General features: G+C 36.4%; 1 protein-coding gene across 15 annotated transcripts in view; it reads right to left on the reverse strand.

The window, feature by feature from the left end:
- Nucleotides 1-16,800, reverse strand: part of kcnt1b (potassium sodium-activated channel subfamily T member 1b) — a 70,558-nt gene that overhangs the window by 11,453 nt on the left and 42,305 nt on the right. For 12 of the 15 annotated variants that reach the window (XR_006251078.1, XR_006251077.1, XR_006251079.1 and 9 more), the window contains 18 exons: nt 16,330-16,413; nt 15,521-15,615; nt 14,054-14,234; nt 13,154-13,318; nt 12,898-13,034; nt 10,164-10,227; nt 9,600-9,708; nt 8,434-8,542; nt 7,928-8,077; nt 6,573-6,808; nt 6,179-6,199; nt 5,121-5,334; nt 3,922-4,027; nt 2,763-2,935; nt 2,222-2,293; nt 1,996-2,130; nt 1,447-1,558; nt 741-842 (listed from right to left, as the gene is read on the reverse strand). Coding sequence is in view for 12 of the 15 variants with exons in the window: in XM_043240675.1 (XP_043096610.1) it covers nt 741-842; nt 1,447-1,558; nt 1,996-2,130; nt 2,222-2,293; nt 2,763-2,935; nt 3,922-4,027; nt 5,121-5,334; nt 6,179-6,199; nt 6,573-6,808; nt 7,928-8,077; nt 8,434-8,542; nt 9,600-9,708; nt 10,164-10,227; nt 12,898-13,034; nt 13,154-13,318; nt 14,054-14,234; nt 15,521-15,615; nt 16,330-16,413 (2,265 nt within the window). In the remaining 3 variants the exon portion in view is untranslated. The remainder of the gene's footprint in view (nt 1-740; nt 843-1,446; nt 1,559-1,995; nt 2,131-2,221; nt 2,294-2,762; nt 2,936-3,921; nt 4,028-5,120; nt 5,335-6,178; nt 6,200-6,572; nt 6,809-7,927; nt 8,078-8,433; nt 8,543-9,599; nt 9,709-10,163; nt 10,228-12,897; nt 13,035-13,153; nt 13,319-14,053; nt 14,235-15,520; nt 15,616-16,329; nt 16,414-16,800) is intronic. The other 3 variants (XM_043240667.1, XM_043240677.1, XM_043240673.1) reach the window with 1 other exon arrangement.

Below are 16,800 nucleotides of genomic sequence, written 5' to 3' on the forward strand. Positions count from 1 at the left end.
CAAAAAAAATGCACTACACACATATTTATTCCAACATGTAAGGGAAAAGACACATTTAGCTGAACTTGAGTTTAATCTTTAACATTGGCTAAATTTAACAATGTTTTTGATTGACAAAGACTGCAATTTTAAATAACAACTCCTTTAAAAAAACCCTGACTTAATATTAAAAACAAAATATGCCATATACATACATACACTACTGTTCACACATTTGGGGTCGGTACGATTTTTATTCTCTTTTACTTAAAACATTTATTATTATTATCAGTGTTAAAACAGCTGTGCTGCTTAATGTTATGCAAATTGTGATACATTTTTTCAGGATTCTTAAAAAAATGTTTTTACCTCTTTAAGAACTTTCTTAGTCTAGGCTGTATTAAATAGATCGAAATACTGTAAACAGTCATTTTTGTGACATATTATTACAATTTAAAATTAGTTTTCTCTATTTTCATAAATAAATATGATATATAATAATTTTATTTATTCCTGTCATGGCAAAACCTGAAGGTTCTGCAGCCATTACTCCAGTCCTCAAGAAATATACACAAACAAACAAACACTTTTGATCAATTACAGTTTTCCTTGCTTAATATAAGCATTTAATTATTTACTAACCCCCAAATAAACTACAGTGTGTGTGTGTATATATAGATATCAGAGTGCCACAAGGTGGCACAACATTTTTCTTATCTTGGTAGAGGACTAGCAAAAGTTGCATGTGATCTGTTACCCACCTGGTAAAGAAGAGTATCCAGCATGCTAATACTGAACACTCTGCCTGCAGCGAATGGGAGGCGGAACATGAATGCCAGATTAGAGCCCTTATCTCTCTCTATCTGGAGAAAAAGGAAAAAGATCACAACAAAAGATTGATGGCTCTTTCCACCACTGATGATTTGAGATTTTGAGACCATCTGGCGATTTCTGATGCAGCATTATCCCAGTTTCTGTATTTTTAGCCATTTAAAGCCCGTTTGAAGCATGCAATCATCACAAATACATACACACCGTACTTAAATATCTCTCAGAAAGATTCCCAATGCATCGTGTCATCCTAAATTTGTGGCTTTCGAGAGAAGTTTTTTCATATCATAATATGTCTGAAATGCAGTATGCTAATGTTAGGCCTGATTAGAGTACTTAAATTGTTTACTTGCATGAAAGAATAATTATAAATTATTTTAGTCCAAAAGTCTGGAATGCAAAATCTATATTTAAACCTGGAAATAATAAAAAAATTAAGCAAACAAATAAACAACAAATAATTTAGATCATTATTATTTCTGCACTATTTCTAATCATGTGATAAGGTTCAACTTTTCACAGTTATCATCTATATAATTGGCAATAATTGAAATGATAAATTCTAAATGTTTAAAACATCTCAGACTTTTGGACCCCATTGTGAAATGAAATGGTGTGGTTGTTAAGATATGACACCTTTTCGAGTTTGGAGAGAGCCAGGGAGTAGCAGTCCTTGGCACGAAACTGCATGAATCTCATATTAGAAGGATGGGTTAGCTCGGTGATTATGCTGAGACTAGGAAACAACCTAGTAAAGGACACAACAACAGGAGAACAAAGGAAAAACTCAGCCAACAAAGTAATTAGTACCCAGCTAACGTGGAGAAAGACATCAGCTTTAAAGCAACAGTTCACCCCCAAAAAAATTCTGTCATCATTTACTCACCTTCAAGTAGTTCCAAGCCTGTATGAATTTCTTTGTTCTGCCGAACACAAAGGAAGATATTTTGAAGAAAGTTTTGTAACCAGGCTGTTTTGGCTCACCATTGATTTCCATAGTAGGAAAAAAAAGGCTGGTTACAAACTTTCTTTAAAATATCTTCCTTTGTATTCGGCAGAACAAAGAAATGCATACATATTTGGAACATTTCAAGGGTGAGTAAATGATGAAACAATTTGAATTTTTGGGTGAACTATTCCTTTAAGACAAACACAACCGGTTTGCTGTTAGAGGATGCAACGTACCTGAACATGGTCTGCACGTTGACTATGGTTTTAGCGTCTGCCATGTAGTCTTCCTCTGCACTCATTGTGCTCTCCTTATCCACCACCACCAGATTATCAGCGTAGATGATTCCACACTGCAGCAAGTTATCCAAACTGTGACAGAAACCAGCACAAATGGACCGTTCAGACTGGTCTAAAACCCATTCTGGGTCGTGTATGTGCAGAGAAATGTTTAAAGTCCTACTTGTCAATAGTACCAGCCATGTAGTACACCATAGGGAAACAGCAGATGGCTTCAAGAAAATGATTATCAGGCCTGGAAATGGAGGGGAAGAGCAGTTTGACAATGCTAATCCACTCACAGCTTCAGTTTTAAAGTTCTTAAAGGTTTGGCACTGCCACACAACCTTAGAAAAAAAAAACTCAGGGTAAAAGCTTGTGCAAAATGCATAAGCAGGTAATTGCAAAAGGGATTTTGACACATCTCAGAGTTGCCATGGAAACTCTGAGGAATGTGACGACAACTGCGTAGACTATTTTGCATTAGTCAAAGGAAGAATATGTGGAGCATAATGAACAACACTTTTGAAAACGTTTATGCAATATAATGGATAAGGATTTCCATCTAATGTACGGTAGAGTGTGAACAGATATTTGTTTTTCATGCAGATATGCCTGGAAGTATTTTTAAGTGGTAAAGTCGGGTTTAGCAATGCTTTCGAAGGCTAAAGTCATCACTATGAACAGTAACATGAGCTGGAAAACTGATGAGGCAGCTCGCTCACGGATTATCCAGCAGCAGCACAATGGGATTCAGCTCCTTCCGGGGTCGGTAATAGGCACGCAGCGGCACTATGAAGTTGTACAGGCCATTTCCCGCTGTCTCAGCAGAAACGATAATCAACTTGTTTTTGAAACCGTATGCTTTGGCATCTTCAAAGCTATTGTGCCGACAACCCTGCAATCAAACACAAGTGAAATGGACTGAAATAATTGATACAGATAAAATATCAGCTCCAAGTGTATGAAGGCGTTATATGCAAACATGTGCAGACACACACACACACACACACACACACACATATATGGATCATAGATTGATGCAATAAAATTGGAATATGTATTTTTTTCATGTGTATTTTTTTTTTTTCTTTTTTTTCAAATATCACATGATATGCCACCAAATGAAAAATCTATCAAATTGATATGCTATAAAATAGAAAAATACAGTGAGAAACATTAATGTCAATAAATTAAAAACATCATGAAGTCATTAAAAGTGAGTTCAAATAAATATGGTGTATGAAATTTAAGTAAAATAAAAGTGCCCGGAAATATGCCGATATCAATTTATTTGTACTTTCATGTATTTACTGTTGAAATGCATGACATATTTAATAATTTAATTTAGTCTGATAAATCTCTCTTTATAAATATGTCACCATGGACCACAAAACAAGTCATAAGTGTCGAATAATAAACATAATTTGAAAGCTTAATAATAAATGAGATAAAACCATCTGATTATCTGGAATCTGAGGGTGCAAAAAAGTACTGAGAAAATCAAAGTCAAAAATCATTAAAGTTGTCCAAATTAAGTTCTTAGTAATGCATATTACTAATCAAAAATGCTAATTTAATATATTTATGGTAATTTACTAAATATATTCATGAAACGTGATCTTTACTATATGAATAATTTATTGGCATAAAAGAAAAATCTATTACTTGATTTATAAAATCTTTCAAATTTATTTTTGGCTATTGCTACAAATATACCCCAGCCACATAATATCACCTTTTTTGTGGTCCAGGGTCACATGTACTAGCATTAGATCAATCAGAAAAAACCATTAATTTCTCTTTTGTCAATCTACGCCATTGCAATGGATTAAGCTCAATTGCTTTCTGTATTTAAGGGTAAATCAAAAGTTATAAACTCACCTTGTCAAGTCGTAAGCAACAAAATGGTGCCTTTTGTTGCAAAAGGTGACAAAGAGTTGGAGAGCTTCCAATGTAAGGAGAGTTTGGGGGATAGCCTTTAATACACCTTGAAAAAGGATATAAAATGCAACAAGCGTGAGTATTAATTACAATGTATGCTTATTTTCAATGCATATACAGCCCATGACCCCTTGGCTGACATAAATCAGTCTACAAAGGCTATATTTTTGAAAGCATCGCATGTAAATGATCAGTAGATGGCACTGTGAGAGCACTGAAGAATCAGCAGCTCAGTACAGCAGAGCAGAGAAAGTCCTGCGGCGAGAACGACTCAGTGCTGTTCTGTAAGATAGTTAGTCTTTATCAATAGTGTGTGTGTGTGTGTGTGTGTGAGAGAGAGAGAGAGAGAGAGAGAGAGAGAGAGAGAATGAGTCCATGTCTCCTCCAGCTCTGACTGACATAAGCAAACACTGTAATTATTCTGCAGCGTGACCGCTAAAAGGCTGATAGCAACTAATATGTTTAAGGTTCATCTGATCTTCCTGAAAGCTATAAAATGTAATTCAACAATCACACTAGAGAGCGTGTATAGTTAATAAATAACTAGAAATCATAGCGGTAAAAAAAAATCCTTTTTTATTCAGCAAGGACGCATTAAACTGATCAGAAGTATCAGTGAAGACATGTGTAACATAATAAAACAGAATAAAATTTGACAAATTCTCTTTTCAACAAAGAAACCGGAAAAAAAATATCCATTTCCACAATATTGAGCACAAATAATTTTCAACATTCATAATAATCAATGTTTCTAATGCAGCAAATCAGAATGATTTCTGAAGGATCATGTGACACTAAAAACTGGAGTAAATTTCAGCTTTGCCATCTAAGGAAATGCATTCAAACTAAAAACATCATTTTAAATTGTAAAAATATTTTTTCCTTTTGGTGAGCAGAACCAGAAATTTTAGTGACCTCAAGCTTATATATAAGTGTATAGTGTATAGGGTTTTACTGGTGCTGTACCTGAATATTTTATTTATCATAGTATTGTCTTTCAGTCAAAAAATGGGCTGCACAGCTTAATTAATTGCACAGCTAACACCACTTGAGACTTGATTCAAGGCTCACTTTCAAAAAGTCAAAGACAAACAACTCCATCGTGCTCTATCATTTTGTGCTTTTGAAGTGGTATTTACTCTAAGGCTGGTGCTCCTTCCTCATCTGATTGGTTGGTCTCATCTTCCGAGGGGTCACTGAGAAGATCACAAGGCAGGATTGCAGAGGAATCGGCGATCTCAAGCACAGGGGCAATGCTGGGTCTGCGGCTCCCGGCTCCGTTCTCTGTGGGCAGGGTCAGTTTACTGCTGTCGGCCGGGGGATCTGGGTTCTGCAGGTCAATGGCCACAGTTCCTGTCAAGCGAAACAAATGAGCCGTGAGAGTCGAGGTTTTCTTTTTTGGGCGAGCTTTGGGAAAGTGTGGTGTGAGGAAATAATTGACGTGCCCACCGATGAAACAATCTAAAAACTGTTGTCTGATCTGAAATGTCAATTGCTTTTGTGCTATTTTCGGTGCAATGGAAGCGGCCAAAGGAATACTGTGTTATGAACATCAATTTTTGATGACTCAGAATTTAGGTCAATTCCAGTTCATTTCCATCAGCACAATGAATAAAATCTTGTGTAAATTACCAGGAAACTTAGCCTACGTAGATGGTATGAATATTTAATTACAGCACGATATTTCTTAAATGCGCTGAAGTTGACCTCAACCCTGATTTATTGCTTTTCATGAATGAAGACTGATTTGCACATTTCAAATCAGTGCTTTGCAACCAAAATCTTTAAGCACCGTGAGGTTTAATTTAAAAATGCTGAAGGGAAGAAAATGTTCTGAAGGGAAATTCGGCTGTTATGCAGAAATTCGTTCCTTTGAAAAATGTCAAGAGCAGTTGTGAAAACAAATCAGTGAAAAAAACACAATGAACTAATTCCTTATATATAAATAATCACAGTAAGATTAGTTTTTACACATGCAAAAGCAGATTACAAGACCAATTGAGGAAAAAAAAAAAAAGTTATTTTCTAGGTAAAAAGCTTGCAGGACAAAAAAGCCTTGAGCTTTTGAGTTCCTCAAAGTAACAGGAATGAACGGGAAAGAGAGGTGTCTGTAAATGTTAACATTTACACAGACATCCACTAGTGATGTCTTACTGTATGATTTAACTGTGTCTCTAAACCACATGCTCAGACTTACCATATGAAGTAGACTGATCAACTTCAACAAAGGAAAAACAATGAAAGAAAGTATATTTTATCATGAGCATGACTAAAAGTGTATTCTATATTTTGATAAATTCACCTCGCTTCTGAATGCATCTCTCATAGCACTAACTGGCATACATGGCATCCATACGGAAACCAACCCTGCGGCTGCACCGATGTAAACAAACTAAAACTCGTGTTTCATTTGTTAAGGCTGAGTTATGTAACAATAACAACGCTACTACTAATATTTGAATCAGTCGTTATTTTCTGATTTCTCCTTGGGGTTGCCAGTGGCACAGAAATTACACATGCTTTCGAGAAACTCTGGTGATTAAAAGTTTGAAGACTTCTGATAGCTAAAACACTACCGTCTGTTCCCTCACCCATGCTTGCGATGATGCTCTGCACCGGGAGACGGGACGGAGCGTCGTACACGCCGGTGGCCGATAGCCCTTTGCTGTGCTTCTCCTCCTGTTTGAAGATGAAGGCGGAGTTCTCCTCTTTAGTGATGTTGATGTAGTAGCAGGTGTCTGTGGCAGACATGATGTGGCGAGGGCCGGGGTTCAGAAGTATGCTCTTATTGTCTTCTCTCTTTGTGCCGATTAGACAGACGCCATACCTAAGAGACAGATGATTTGGCGGTGTTTCGTTTGGTGTTAAAGGGAGAGAAGTGCAGCTGCGGAGCTAACAGGATCTACACCCTGACACACCGCTTTGAGGATCTCGAGCACATCATATTCAACTTTGTCATTCTGTAAAGTACAAGGTGATATATCATGTGAATAAAACATTATGATGCAAATGAAGTCGACGTGATCATAAAATGCAAATGACCATGACAATGTAAATTAGATAAAACCATAATAGACAGCGTGAATTACCTGATATAAACAGTACTTTTTAAAAGTATAGGGTTTTTAAGACATTCATACTTCTATTATGCAAGGATGTAATAAGCTGATATTTCTAAAATATTTCTATTTCCACTAAATGCTGTTCTTTTGAATTTTCTATTTAAAGAATTCTAGTATCACAGTATTCACAAAAACATTAAACAGAGCACAGGTAACACTTTCTATGAAGCCTGTATTTATAATATGTTATATTATAAGGGTATTCTTAAGGGAATAGTTCACCCCCCACAAAAAAATTACCTCATATTTTGCTCAACCGGAAGACATCCTAGGTGTATATGACTTTCTTCTTTCAGACGAACACAGACTTTAAATTTATCCTAGCTCTTCCATGATGTAGACATGATATAGATACGTATTAAACAAATACGTAAATATTATAATGTGGTATAATCATTTGTATGATTATTTGAGAGACGTTATAACACATAATAAGGTTTATTATAATGCATTGTGTACTGAATATAATGCCTTAAGAAAGTGTTACCAAATGTAGCTTTTAAATACAGTAAATAAATAATATTTTACAATATTAAAATTTGTAAAAAAAAAAAATTATCAAATAAATGTAGCATTGGCCAGCAGAAGAGACTTAAAAAAACATTTGAAAAAATCTTACGAAGGCCAAACATTTTGAAATATATGAAATGTGATTCAAAATGATCATTAAAAGTGGTATAAAGTAAGACAGAAAGATAGAAAGAAAATGTGCAAAATCCCAACAAGCTGACAGCAGGGTTTTTTTAGGAGGGTGTATATATCACATCACATGCACTCTACTATTAAATCGTGCAGTTCAAAGTAAATGTTCCCCAATCACTCACTTTTTATGTGCGTGGAAGGAGGCATAAGTAAAACTCTTCCCGTCATATTCGCCAAAGAACTTGCTGTCCATCAAACGGATGTGGTACACTTCATTCCCAGAGCAACGGCCATACGTCCTCTGCCACTGTTCTGGAGACGTCTGTCCCTCCCTGAAGCAGACAGGTCAAACGCAAGCACAAAGATCACGCTCCAAACCTCGTTTCGGCAAATGCCAATATACTATTATTGTGAGATCAGTACTATTGTGAGTTCAGATGAATGCATGGTCGGTCTCCCTCTAGGAAATGATCAACAAAAACAACTTTAATGGCATTGATTGGTTCGCCTCGCAAATCCGCTGTGAGTAATTAATTGTGACACTATTATTTGTTAGGAATCACAGAACGGGAAAGGTTACGGGGGGTGCCATTATTCATCATTAAATCCTTCAATAAACTAAACAGAATTTGAGACAACGTTTCTCTTACATCAGTGTCAGAGGAAAAAGGAAGCCATCGGTACTCACTGTCCACGGGACGTGTGCACCAGGAGTGTGACCAGCGTAGAAGTGGCTGGACACACACAGTTCAGGGCCAGCATGGCATACTTGAATTCCTCCTCACACACCACATGATCTGACACACAAAGCATCCAACACATCATTTGTGTGATAACATATTCATTTTATACAAGTCACCCTTGATCATACCGGTAAATGAGAAACTATAAAACATTGATGTTCCCTTAAAAAGGAATAATTTTCAACACGACGGCTCTCAAATTATAATGCACCAGGCGCAGATGGACTCCCTGCTGAACTCTATAAACACTTCTAGGACACCAGTCGTTCTTGAGAAGCTTCAATATATTACGAAACTAAAAACACCTCATTTTCACCACATAAATCAACTGCCTAATTCTCAGAACAAATCCAACATTACCATTCCAGATCACTAATCAGCTTTAAGACCCAGAGTTGATTTGGTAATTCGTTCAGATCAAATTGGTTTCATTACAGGCAGACACTTTCACTTTTCAAAGACTGGAATACACTACATGGCTTTTAAAAACTTGACAGACCATCTTGAACCAGAAAAATAACGTCATACGCTTACAGACCTTGTGATAGACTAGCCATTATGCACAACGACAGAGACGACGTGCATTTATATCACTGCACAAGGGAAATTATTATTTCCTCTGAATGCTTCACGCACGTCATCTGCTAAATGAACACATGTAAATGCAAATGTAGTGTGACCTGAGAGGTGGAGGCCATACTGGACATAAAAAACAGCTGCTTATGAAACGGCATGAAACTATTCAATTAGGAACCATAACTTGGGAGACGGAGGGTGTAGAATCCAAACAAATCTATATTTATGAGTCATACACCTACAGGAAACACACACTACAACCATCTATAGTACATACAATACGCTAAATGCTGCAAACAGATTGGCCCTAAATAAGACAGTTTTCACATTTCACACTTTTAATGTTTTATTTGATGTTTATATATTAAAATGAATTTTAAAGGTTAGATTCTTTGTTGACTTGCTGTTGTATTAGCACTATATAAATTACTTACATTTTGGTCAAAGAACCAAAAATTATGACTACGCACCAACGCTGCTTCATGTCTGTTAAACTCTGGATATGATTTATGAAAAACAGATGAAAAAAACTAACCTGCAAATTTGACATGGAATTTGTTCTCGGGTTTGAGAATCTGAACATACAGAGGACAGTTTGGAGCAAAGTCCTTCACGGCCCACGCTCGCAGAATGGTTTGATGATCCTGTAAGATCAGACAACATCAGTTTTAGTGATAAAATCAATCGCTGTATTCGTAAAATGAATTACAGGTGCTAAAAAAATACCTTTAGAGCTGCAACTACTACAATAAATGTTTAAAATTTCCCACGAGCTTTCCCACTGCCATTCCGGCAAAAAAATCAAGAAAAATTGCTGCCGTACCATGGCTGCAGAAGGCGCAGTGATGTCACGTGCTGTATATTCATCTGCTGCAGCCCAAATTTAAAAAATGTCTGTTGTTTAATAAAAAATAAAAAGGCTTATTTTTTAGAATTTGATGTGGCTTCCCTGATAAAAAGTTCAGTTCACAGCTCAAAGACAGACTAATCGATAATGAGATAGGATTTAAGGTTCTTTTCCCTCTCAGTTATTTACTGAGTTGTTCTTGCAGCCCCAATAACTTACACTTTTGGCAAGAAACTATGAGGTTATATTTACAGCTGCAGTGCGGTCCACTTCATTTCTGCTGCTGAGGATGAAGCATGCCTCTGCATCGTCCATCCTGCAGGAAACAGAACATCGTTACACAGCGCTGTCACTCAGATGTAAAGAGAATTCCTCCTGAAGGCCTGCATAAGTGTGTATGCATTAATGTGCTAATAGGTAATTACTGCCATGCAGCACTGAGGGTCACTTTCATACTAGCCTTGGAGATGTTTCTTCTCATCGAAAAAGCTTCCATTAATATTCTGCTAGGTTTCACACCGTTTCAGTGTTTTCGGGATATGTTCCAAGTTCCTGTTAAACTCTGTCAGCAGCATCTGTGACATCCTGTCAGTTACCACAGTATATAATTTTGACTCTTCCTTTAGTTTGTACAAATTATTAGTGCAAAAAAAATTGGTGTATGATAACGCAAAAAAATAAATGTCCCAAAAAAAACACAAGACACAGGTAAACCCAGCAACACAGATACTATCCTTTCTGTGAATGTACTAATATATGTTTTTTTTGGCAGTTTTATGTGTGAACTGCAACATTTCTGAGAAGATACAAAGAGAGATGAATTTCTCTGGAGATGAAGGGAAATTACATAATGACTTTATTTTACTAGCCGGCAGCAGGGACAAACTGGATCATACTAACCAGCCAAAGAACAATTTCTTGTTGACAAGTGACCTGTGCTGAAATGGCACAATTCATGACACTTTAATAGAAGTGCTTAAAAAATATGAGCTGCAGTGCACATTTCTGCATTTAATCCAGACAAGTGCCTGGTCGCGTGGATTTCCAACGGTTTGTATTACAGCAGATAACACATCAGCATCATGTCACTGATGCTCTCCGTAGAGCCTGTTTTAAACTCAATACGTGCTTTAGAGATAACTACTGAGAAAATAAGTTCTCAGTGAGAAATAACTACTGGCAAAAAGGCTATATCTTTAAGGACCAATTCTCAGTATTAGCTAGTTGTTTTTTAGCATTAGCATGTTACTGGCATATTGGCTGTTTATAAACACCTACCTATAAACTGCATATTAATGCCTTATTCTGCAAGACAATATTTCAGATCCAGTAATCGTACTCCCTACCTTAATTTGACAATACCTTAACTATTAAAAGGAGCAAATGAAGAGTTTGTTCACGGAAAAGTCAAAGTTAACAGCCAATATGTGTTCCCTATTCTAAAGTGTCTGCAAAAGTAAATTGCTCACAACATGCATAATTCATCCAGTAATATGCGACAGCAATGAAAACATTTTAATAATTAGAAAATGACTTTTTCCACATAGAAAAAACGTTATTTAAATGTCAGCCTTCCCATTACAGTACACAGATTACACTGGTTAGAAAAACTGACTTTTATGAGAAATTCATGCACTAGAATATGAAGTGGGCATATTGAGACACATGCGCTGCATTTATAATGAAGGAATATAGTAGGATTTTAAGTGCAGTTACATTGCAGGAAGAAGCACATATATTATCCTTAAATTTCAGGGCTGCTTTAATAAGGAACAGATGGGCTTGAGACTGGTGTCAGGTTTGGCTCTGGCAGTGGAGCTTGCAGGTTGACTCTTCAAATATCCTCACAGACTAATTTAGTTCTATTTTTTGGGAGTCTGTCCAAAGCTTCCATTTGGAAACAGTTCATCAGTGAGCCCATGCAAGTTTAAATTATAAAAATGCCACACCGACGTGCTTGTCACTGTGAGAAAGTGGCTTGTGACTGAAGTTTACTAACAGCTCGTTCACTCTCAGAATCTAAAAAGACAGAAACACACGTTGTCTTTCACAGAGAATAATGAGATTATGCTAATTTAATTAGCTAAACTGCTTAGCCTGCCATTAAGCCAAACCTTAACAGTGAAGCATTGCTGTGCACTTTATAGCGAGCCATAAATTGGCCAACACATTTGCTGCTTTAAGTACAGCTCTTGCAAGCTGTACTATCGATGTCCACACTTCATAGACATTGTAGTCACCTTACTAAATAAAAAAACGGTTTAGTTATAAAGAACCGCACTGCATGTTTTTGGTGAATGTATTGTAAATCTTAATATACTGTTGAATGCACAAGAGCTCTCACTGTGAGGCTACGTGGAAAATGAAAATCTCTGACAATATTAATCTCATTCCGAGGTCAATTCTCAAATGTTCTCAGTAATCTAGAGACAAACCAATGTATTTAAAAAGGACTTGATGAAATCACATGCAGTAACAGATAAGTTAGCTGATCCATTGGATTGATGTCTGTATCAGCCTAAAAGCTCTCTCAATTCAAACTGAAATGTGACTGATACATTGGAAATCTGTAGGTCCATTTTGAAGGTGAATTTAATGTCAAGTTCTGGCAAGTTCATTTAGTGACCTAAGTGAGATAAGGCATAACCAAACGAAAACCGCTTTTGTCTGTGTGTGTGCTGGAGGAAGTTACAGTGAAATCCAATTATTGTTTTAAAGTGAAAGAGTACATCCATTCTCTCATTAATAACAATAATAGCGCAACTTTATATTCAAAGATACAACCATTTATTTTGCATTTAAATCCTCTTGGTTTAAACATCTGTGTGGGTAAGCCAATGGACATGACATGTCTATAAATTTCTATCCAAAACTGTAGTCTTTTCATTTCTTAGTTCTTTAATTTTCCTACTTGAATCATGCTCAAAAATGCATCTACATATAATAAAGGGACCTTTTAGACAAAACCCAAAAATGTTAAACTTACTTGGCTCTCATCAGATCTTGGTCCTTCAATGCAGAGCCTTGGAGGTAGATGACCCGTTGAGACCACAGAGGGATCTGAAGTATACGCCGCACCTGGATGTCCATCTCAGAGGGACAGAGTATCACCACATAATAATCCTACAAGACATTTGAAATTTAATGATGCTACCATCACATACTGAGCTAGATTACAATACAGATTATTGTAATACACAGAGCAAAAATAAACACTATCTTATATGGTATTATGCATGCACCTGCAGTCTCGGGTGGGCATAGAACTCGTTGAGAAAATCCATGAGCAGGTCTATTTTGAGTGAAGTGACGCATAGAACCACATGTTTTTCTGTCTGAGCACGATGTCTGCTGTAGTTTCCACCTGACTTCTGCCTCTCCATCCAAAGATAAGCCAACTCTTCAAACTGGTGTCGAAATGAGAGACAGTAAATAAGTACTATGTAAATGCAGTATGTTATTAACTATTCCACGAATTTCTGATTTAATCATCTAAAAAAATTAAAATGCAAAAACCGTTCAGTGAGGTTGGATTTCCCTTCCAATGTATCCTCTGCCGTGAATGAGTGCAGTCAGAATATCAATAAGAGAGTCCAAATATCAATAAAACCAATCAATAAATCAATCCATGCCACACCAGTCCAGCAATTAACATCTAGTGAAGCGTAAAGGTGAATGTTTTTAAAGAAACAAATCTATTAAGATGTTTTAAATTTGTAAAAAACTCTTTCCTGACTTTTTGCACTTGTAATCTGTGCATATTTTATTCCTGATTCAAGTAAGATGACTTTCACTAGAGAAAACAATACTATGGTAAAGGATGTTTTGGATGCAATGAAGCAATGGTTCAAGATCTTAATGGGTTTCTTTATTACAAACATGCAGCATTTCACAATATGTTAATTGATTGTTTTTATCAGCTGTTTGGACTCCTATTCTGACGGCACCTATTCATTACAGAAAATCCAATAGTAAGAAATTACGCAATTGTAAATTTTCCCAATCGGTTCCAATGAGAAATAAATTAATTTACATGTTGGGTGCCCTAAAAGGTGGGTCAATTTTCAGCAGGTTTTTAATTTTAAACATGAAAACACTAAGGCTGGTGATTGCGATGACTGTGATGTGTGTAGTCGTATCACCTGTAATGGCAGCACCACCAGAGCCACACAGATCATGATGACCACGAGTAGCTGAGAGGGCCAGATTCTGGGTGTGACGTCTCCATACCCAACAGTCGAGAAGGTGACGATGCAGAAATATAAAGCGTCGAAAAGGGTGAGATTTTTCCCTGCCCGCTCGAGGTGCTGAATCCCACAAGCCCTATGAAGTATTAGAAAAGAACTTGAGGAAACAATTTGGAGAACAGAGACTATATCTAATAAATTTAGCATCAGAGCATTGTTACTGTTTCATTAGAAAGATATATATATATATATATATATATATATATATATATATATATATATATATAAGGCTCTTTCCACAAATAGGACTTAGAGGTATTCAGTCATGATGGCAATTTGTAGGCTTGCCCAGAAGGCCATTTCACCATGGGCTCCCTCAGGAATTTCAAATGGGTTTCTAAAATAGCGTTTTTTGATTTTGAGTATTATAAGGTCTGTGGTTAGAATTATTTCAAGACTTTCCCATTTTGTTCCACAACATATTACATGTCATGAAATGTCTAAAATGGGTACTTTAAAACCACTGTGTGGTTTACATTATAGCATCAATTTAAATTATAATGTAAATACATAAATACTCAAACAGTTTATCACATTCTGTGGTTGTTGAAATCCATAAGAACTTTATTCAGACACATGCAAACATATGCTGATACAAAATAAATCAAGTAGGCTAATAATTACTGAAGCTTGACCTCCTGAGGATAATAAATGAAAATTAAGCACCTTATGACACTTTGATGAAAAGGAACATAATTTACCTTTATGTTTAAAGCTTCAATTATTTCATTTAAAAAAATCATGCTTTCAAATACAGCAATAAAGCTAAAAATACCAGGTACTGAAAGCATTTACTGTTCAAGAGAGACTTGTAAAATTCATAAAAAAGTAATGTACTGTGAATTTGTTATAGCAATCTAAAATTACAGTTTTCTATTTAAATGTATAAATGTAATTTATTCTTGTGATAATGCAGATTTCTTTTCATGTGCTACGTGACCTACACTGTATAAGAAAAAGTATTACATTTGCATACCTTTATACCCCTTTGTCTTTTTCCTCAAATTTTCAAAAGACTTTTTTGCTTTGAAACAAAGTTTGAAATAAGATTCATGTCAGAGCTGGGTAGTTCAGTTTATGGCTTACAGCTCCTTACAAAGGATTTATTTTTCAGTCCCTACAGAGAAAATGAACAGGGAAGTACTTCCAGAACCCAGACTGCTGAAAAAAAGTGAGCTGTTTCAGAACTTCTATTAAAACAGTAGCATCTTGTTTTGACCCCGCAGAGGTAAAATATTTTTGGATGATTTGATCAGGACAGTTAATGTATCTGAGTGGGACTGTTTCAGGTTTGCTGCATTAGATAAAGGCCTGTAAAAGACTGAAGCCCCATCAGGGTTGAAAGAGATCAAAGAGCTTTACCCAGTAAAGACCAGACAGAGCAGTGTACAGATCAGAATGAGGACCTGGTTGAACATGGCAGAGTGTGTGCGTTGAATGGCACGATGGAGATCGTTCTAGAAAGGAACAGAAGCAGGTGAAAGAGATCTCATTCCTCAGAGAATAAGGCAAGACAAGTACATATACGCACATATTGCAGGCAAAGTGAGATAACTGTAAAAGCCCTGTTCTGAAAGAAAGACTGCCCATTTAAGTGCCTGCTTTAAAGAGAACTTAATAACCTTCATTATCGCTCATTCATTGTACAATGAAGGTCTAGCGCTCCTCAAATAACTAATGCTTCTATTCTGCAGAACGTAACAGAGCAAAATACAGTAAGAAAAATGCGAATACACTACAAAGTGTACTGCTCAGTTGTACATGAGGTACACATGTATGTCAACTAAAAGAGATCACGACTCACAAGGAAAATATATTTTAACAAAACTTTGAGGTAAAACAGAGAAATATATCTTCCCTGTGACATTTTTTGTTGTGGTTAGTTTTTGTCTTCCACCAATATCTTTGCTTAAAGCATTTGTAAAAGGACATTCCCCCTGCTAGGTTCTCTCTGGCCATTTGACCCAACCATCTGGCAGGGAAGGGAACGCTGGCACCCTCTCAAAGTTTTGCTCATTGATGATGCATTTTCATTTGTCAAGTGCATAATGAAGTAAAGCTTCCCAACAAGGCGATATTAACAAATACCACCCACGTTATTCTACCAAGACACCCAGCATCTTTTTCCATAGGCGTGTGAAATGCACTGCACAGCTGCAAAAACTACTTACAATCATGTTCTCCAGCGCTGATTTGGCAAGCCAGCAATTAAGAAACACGGGAACAAATATGTTCCTCAGTGGAGGCCAAAAGATCTAGAAAAGAAAACGCTCATAGAATGAAGGACGATCGTATCAGACATATTTCGATCTAGTATAAAACATTCGAAACATTTATAACAGAAAGGCATAACTGTGTTGCGTTCAACTCCATAGCTTTTACATCTGTAATGGCATTAGCAGAAAGGAATTAAACATCTTGTAATTTGCTCCCACTGAATGCAGGTCAAATGGTTATTTGTTATGTGGCTAATTGTTAATTTTCGGTAATAATCATTCCCTATCACAGGTGGTTTTTAAATGTCAATGGCTACTCATATAATTACCATCAGTCACAACAATACTATCACAACAACAGTTAGTATCAACAATGATTGTTTCACAGCAGCAGCTGCATACGTGCTTTTGTGTCCACCAGATATC

The sequence above is a fragment of the Puntigrus tetrazona genome, chromosome 5 (genome assembly GCF_018831695.1).
Source record: "Puntigrus tetrazona isolate hp1 chromosome 5, ASM1883169v1, whole genome shotgun sequence".
NCBI lineage: Eukaryota > Metazoa > Chordata > Actinopteri > Cypriniformes > Cyprinidae > Puntigrus > Puntigrus tetrazona.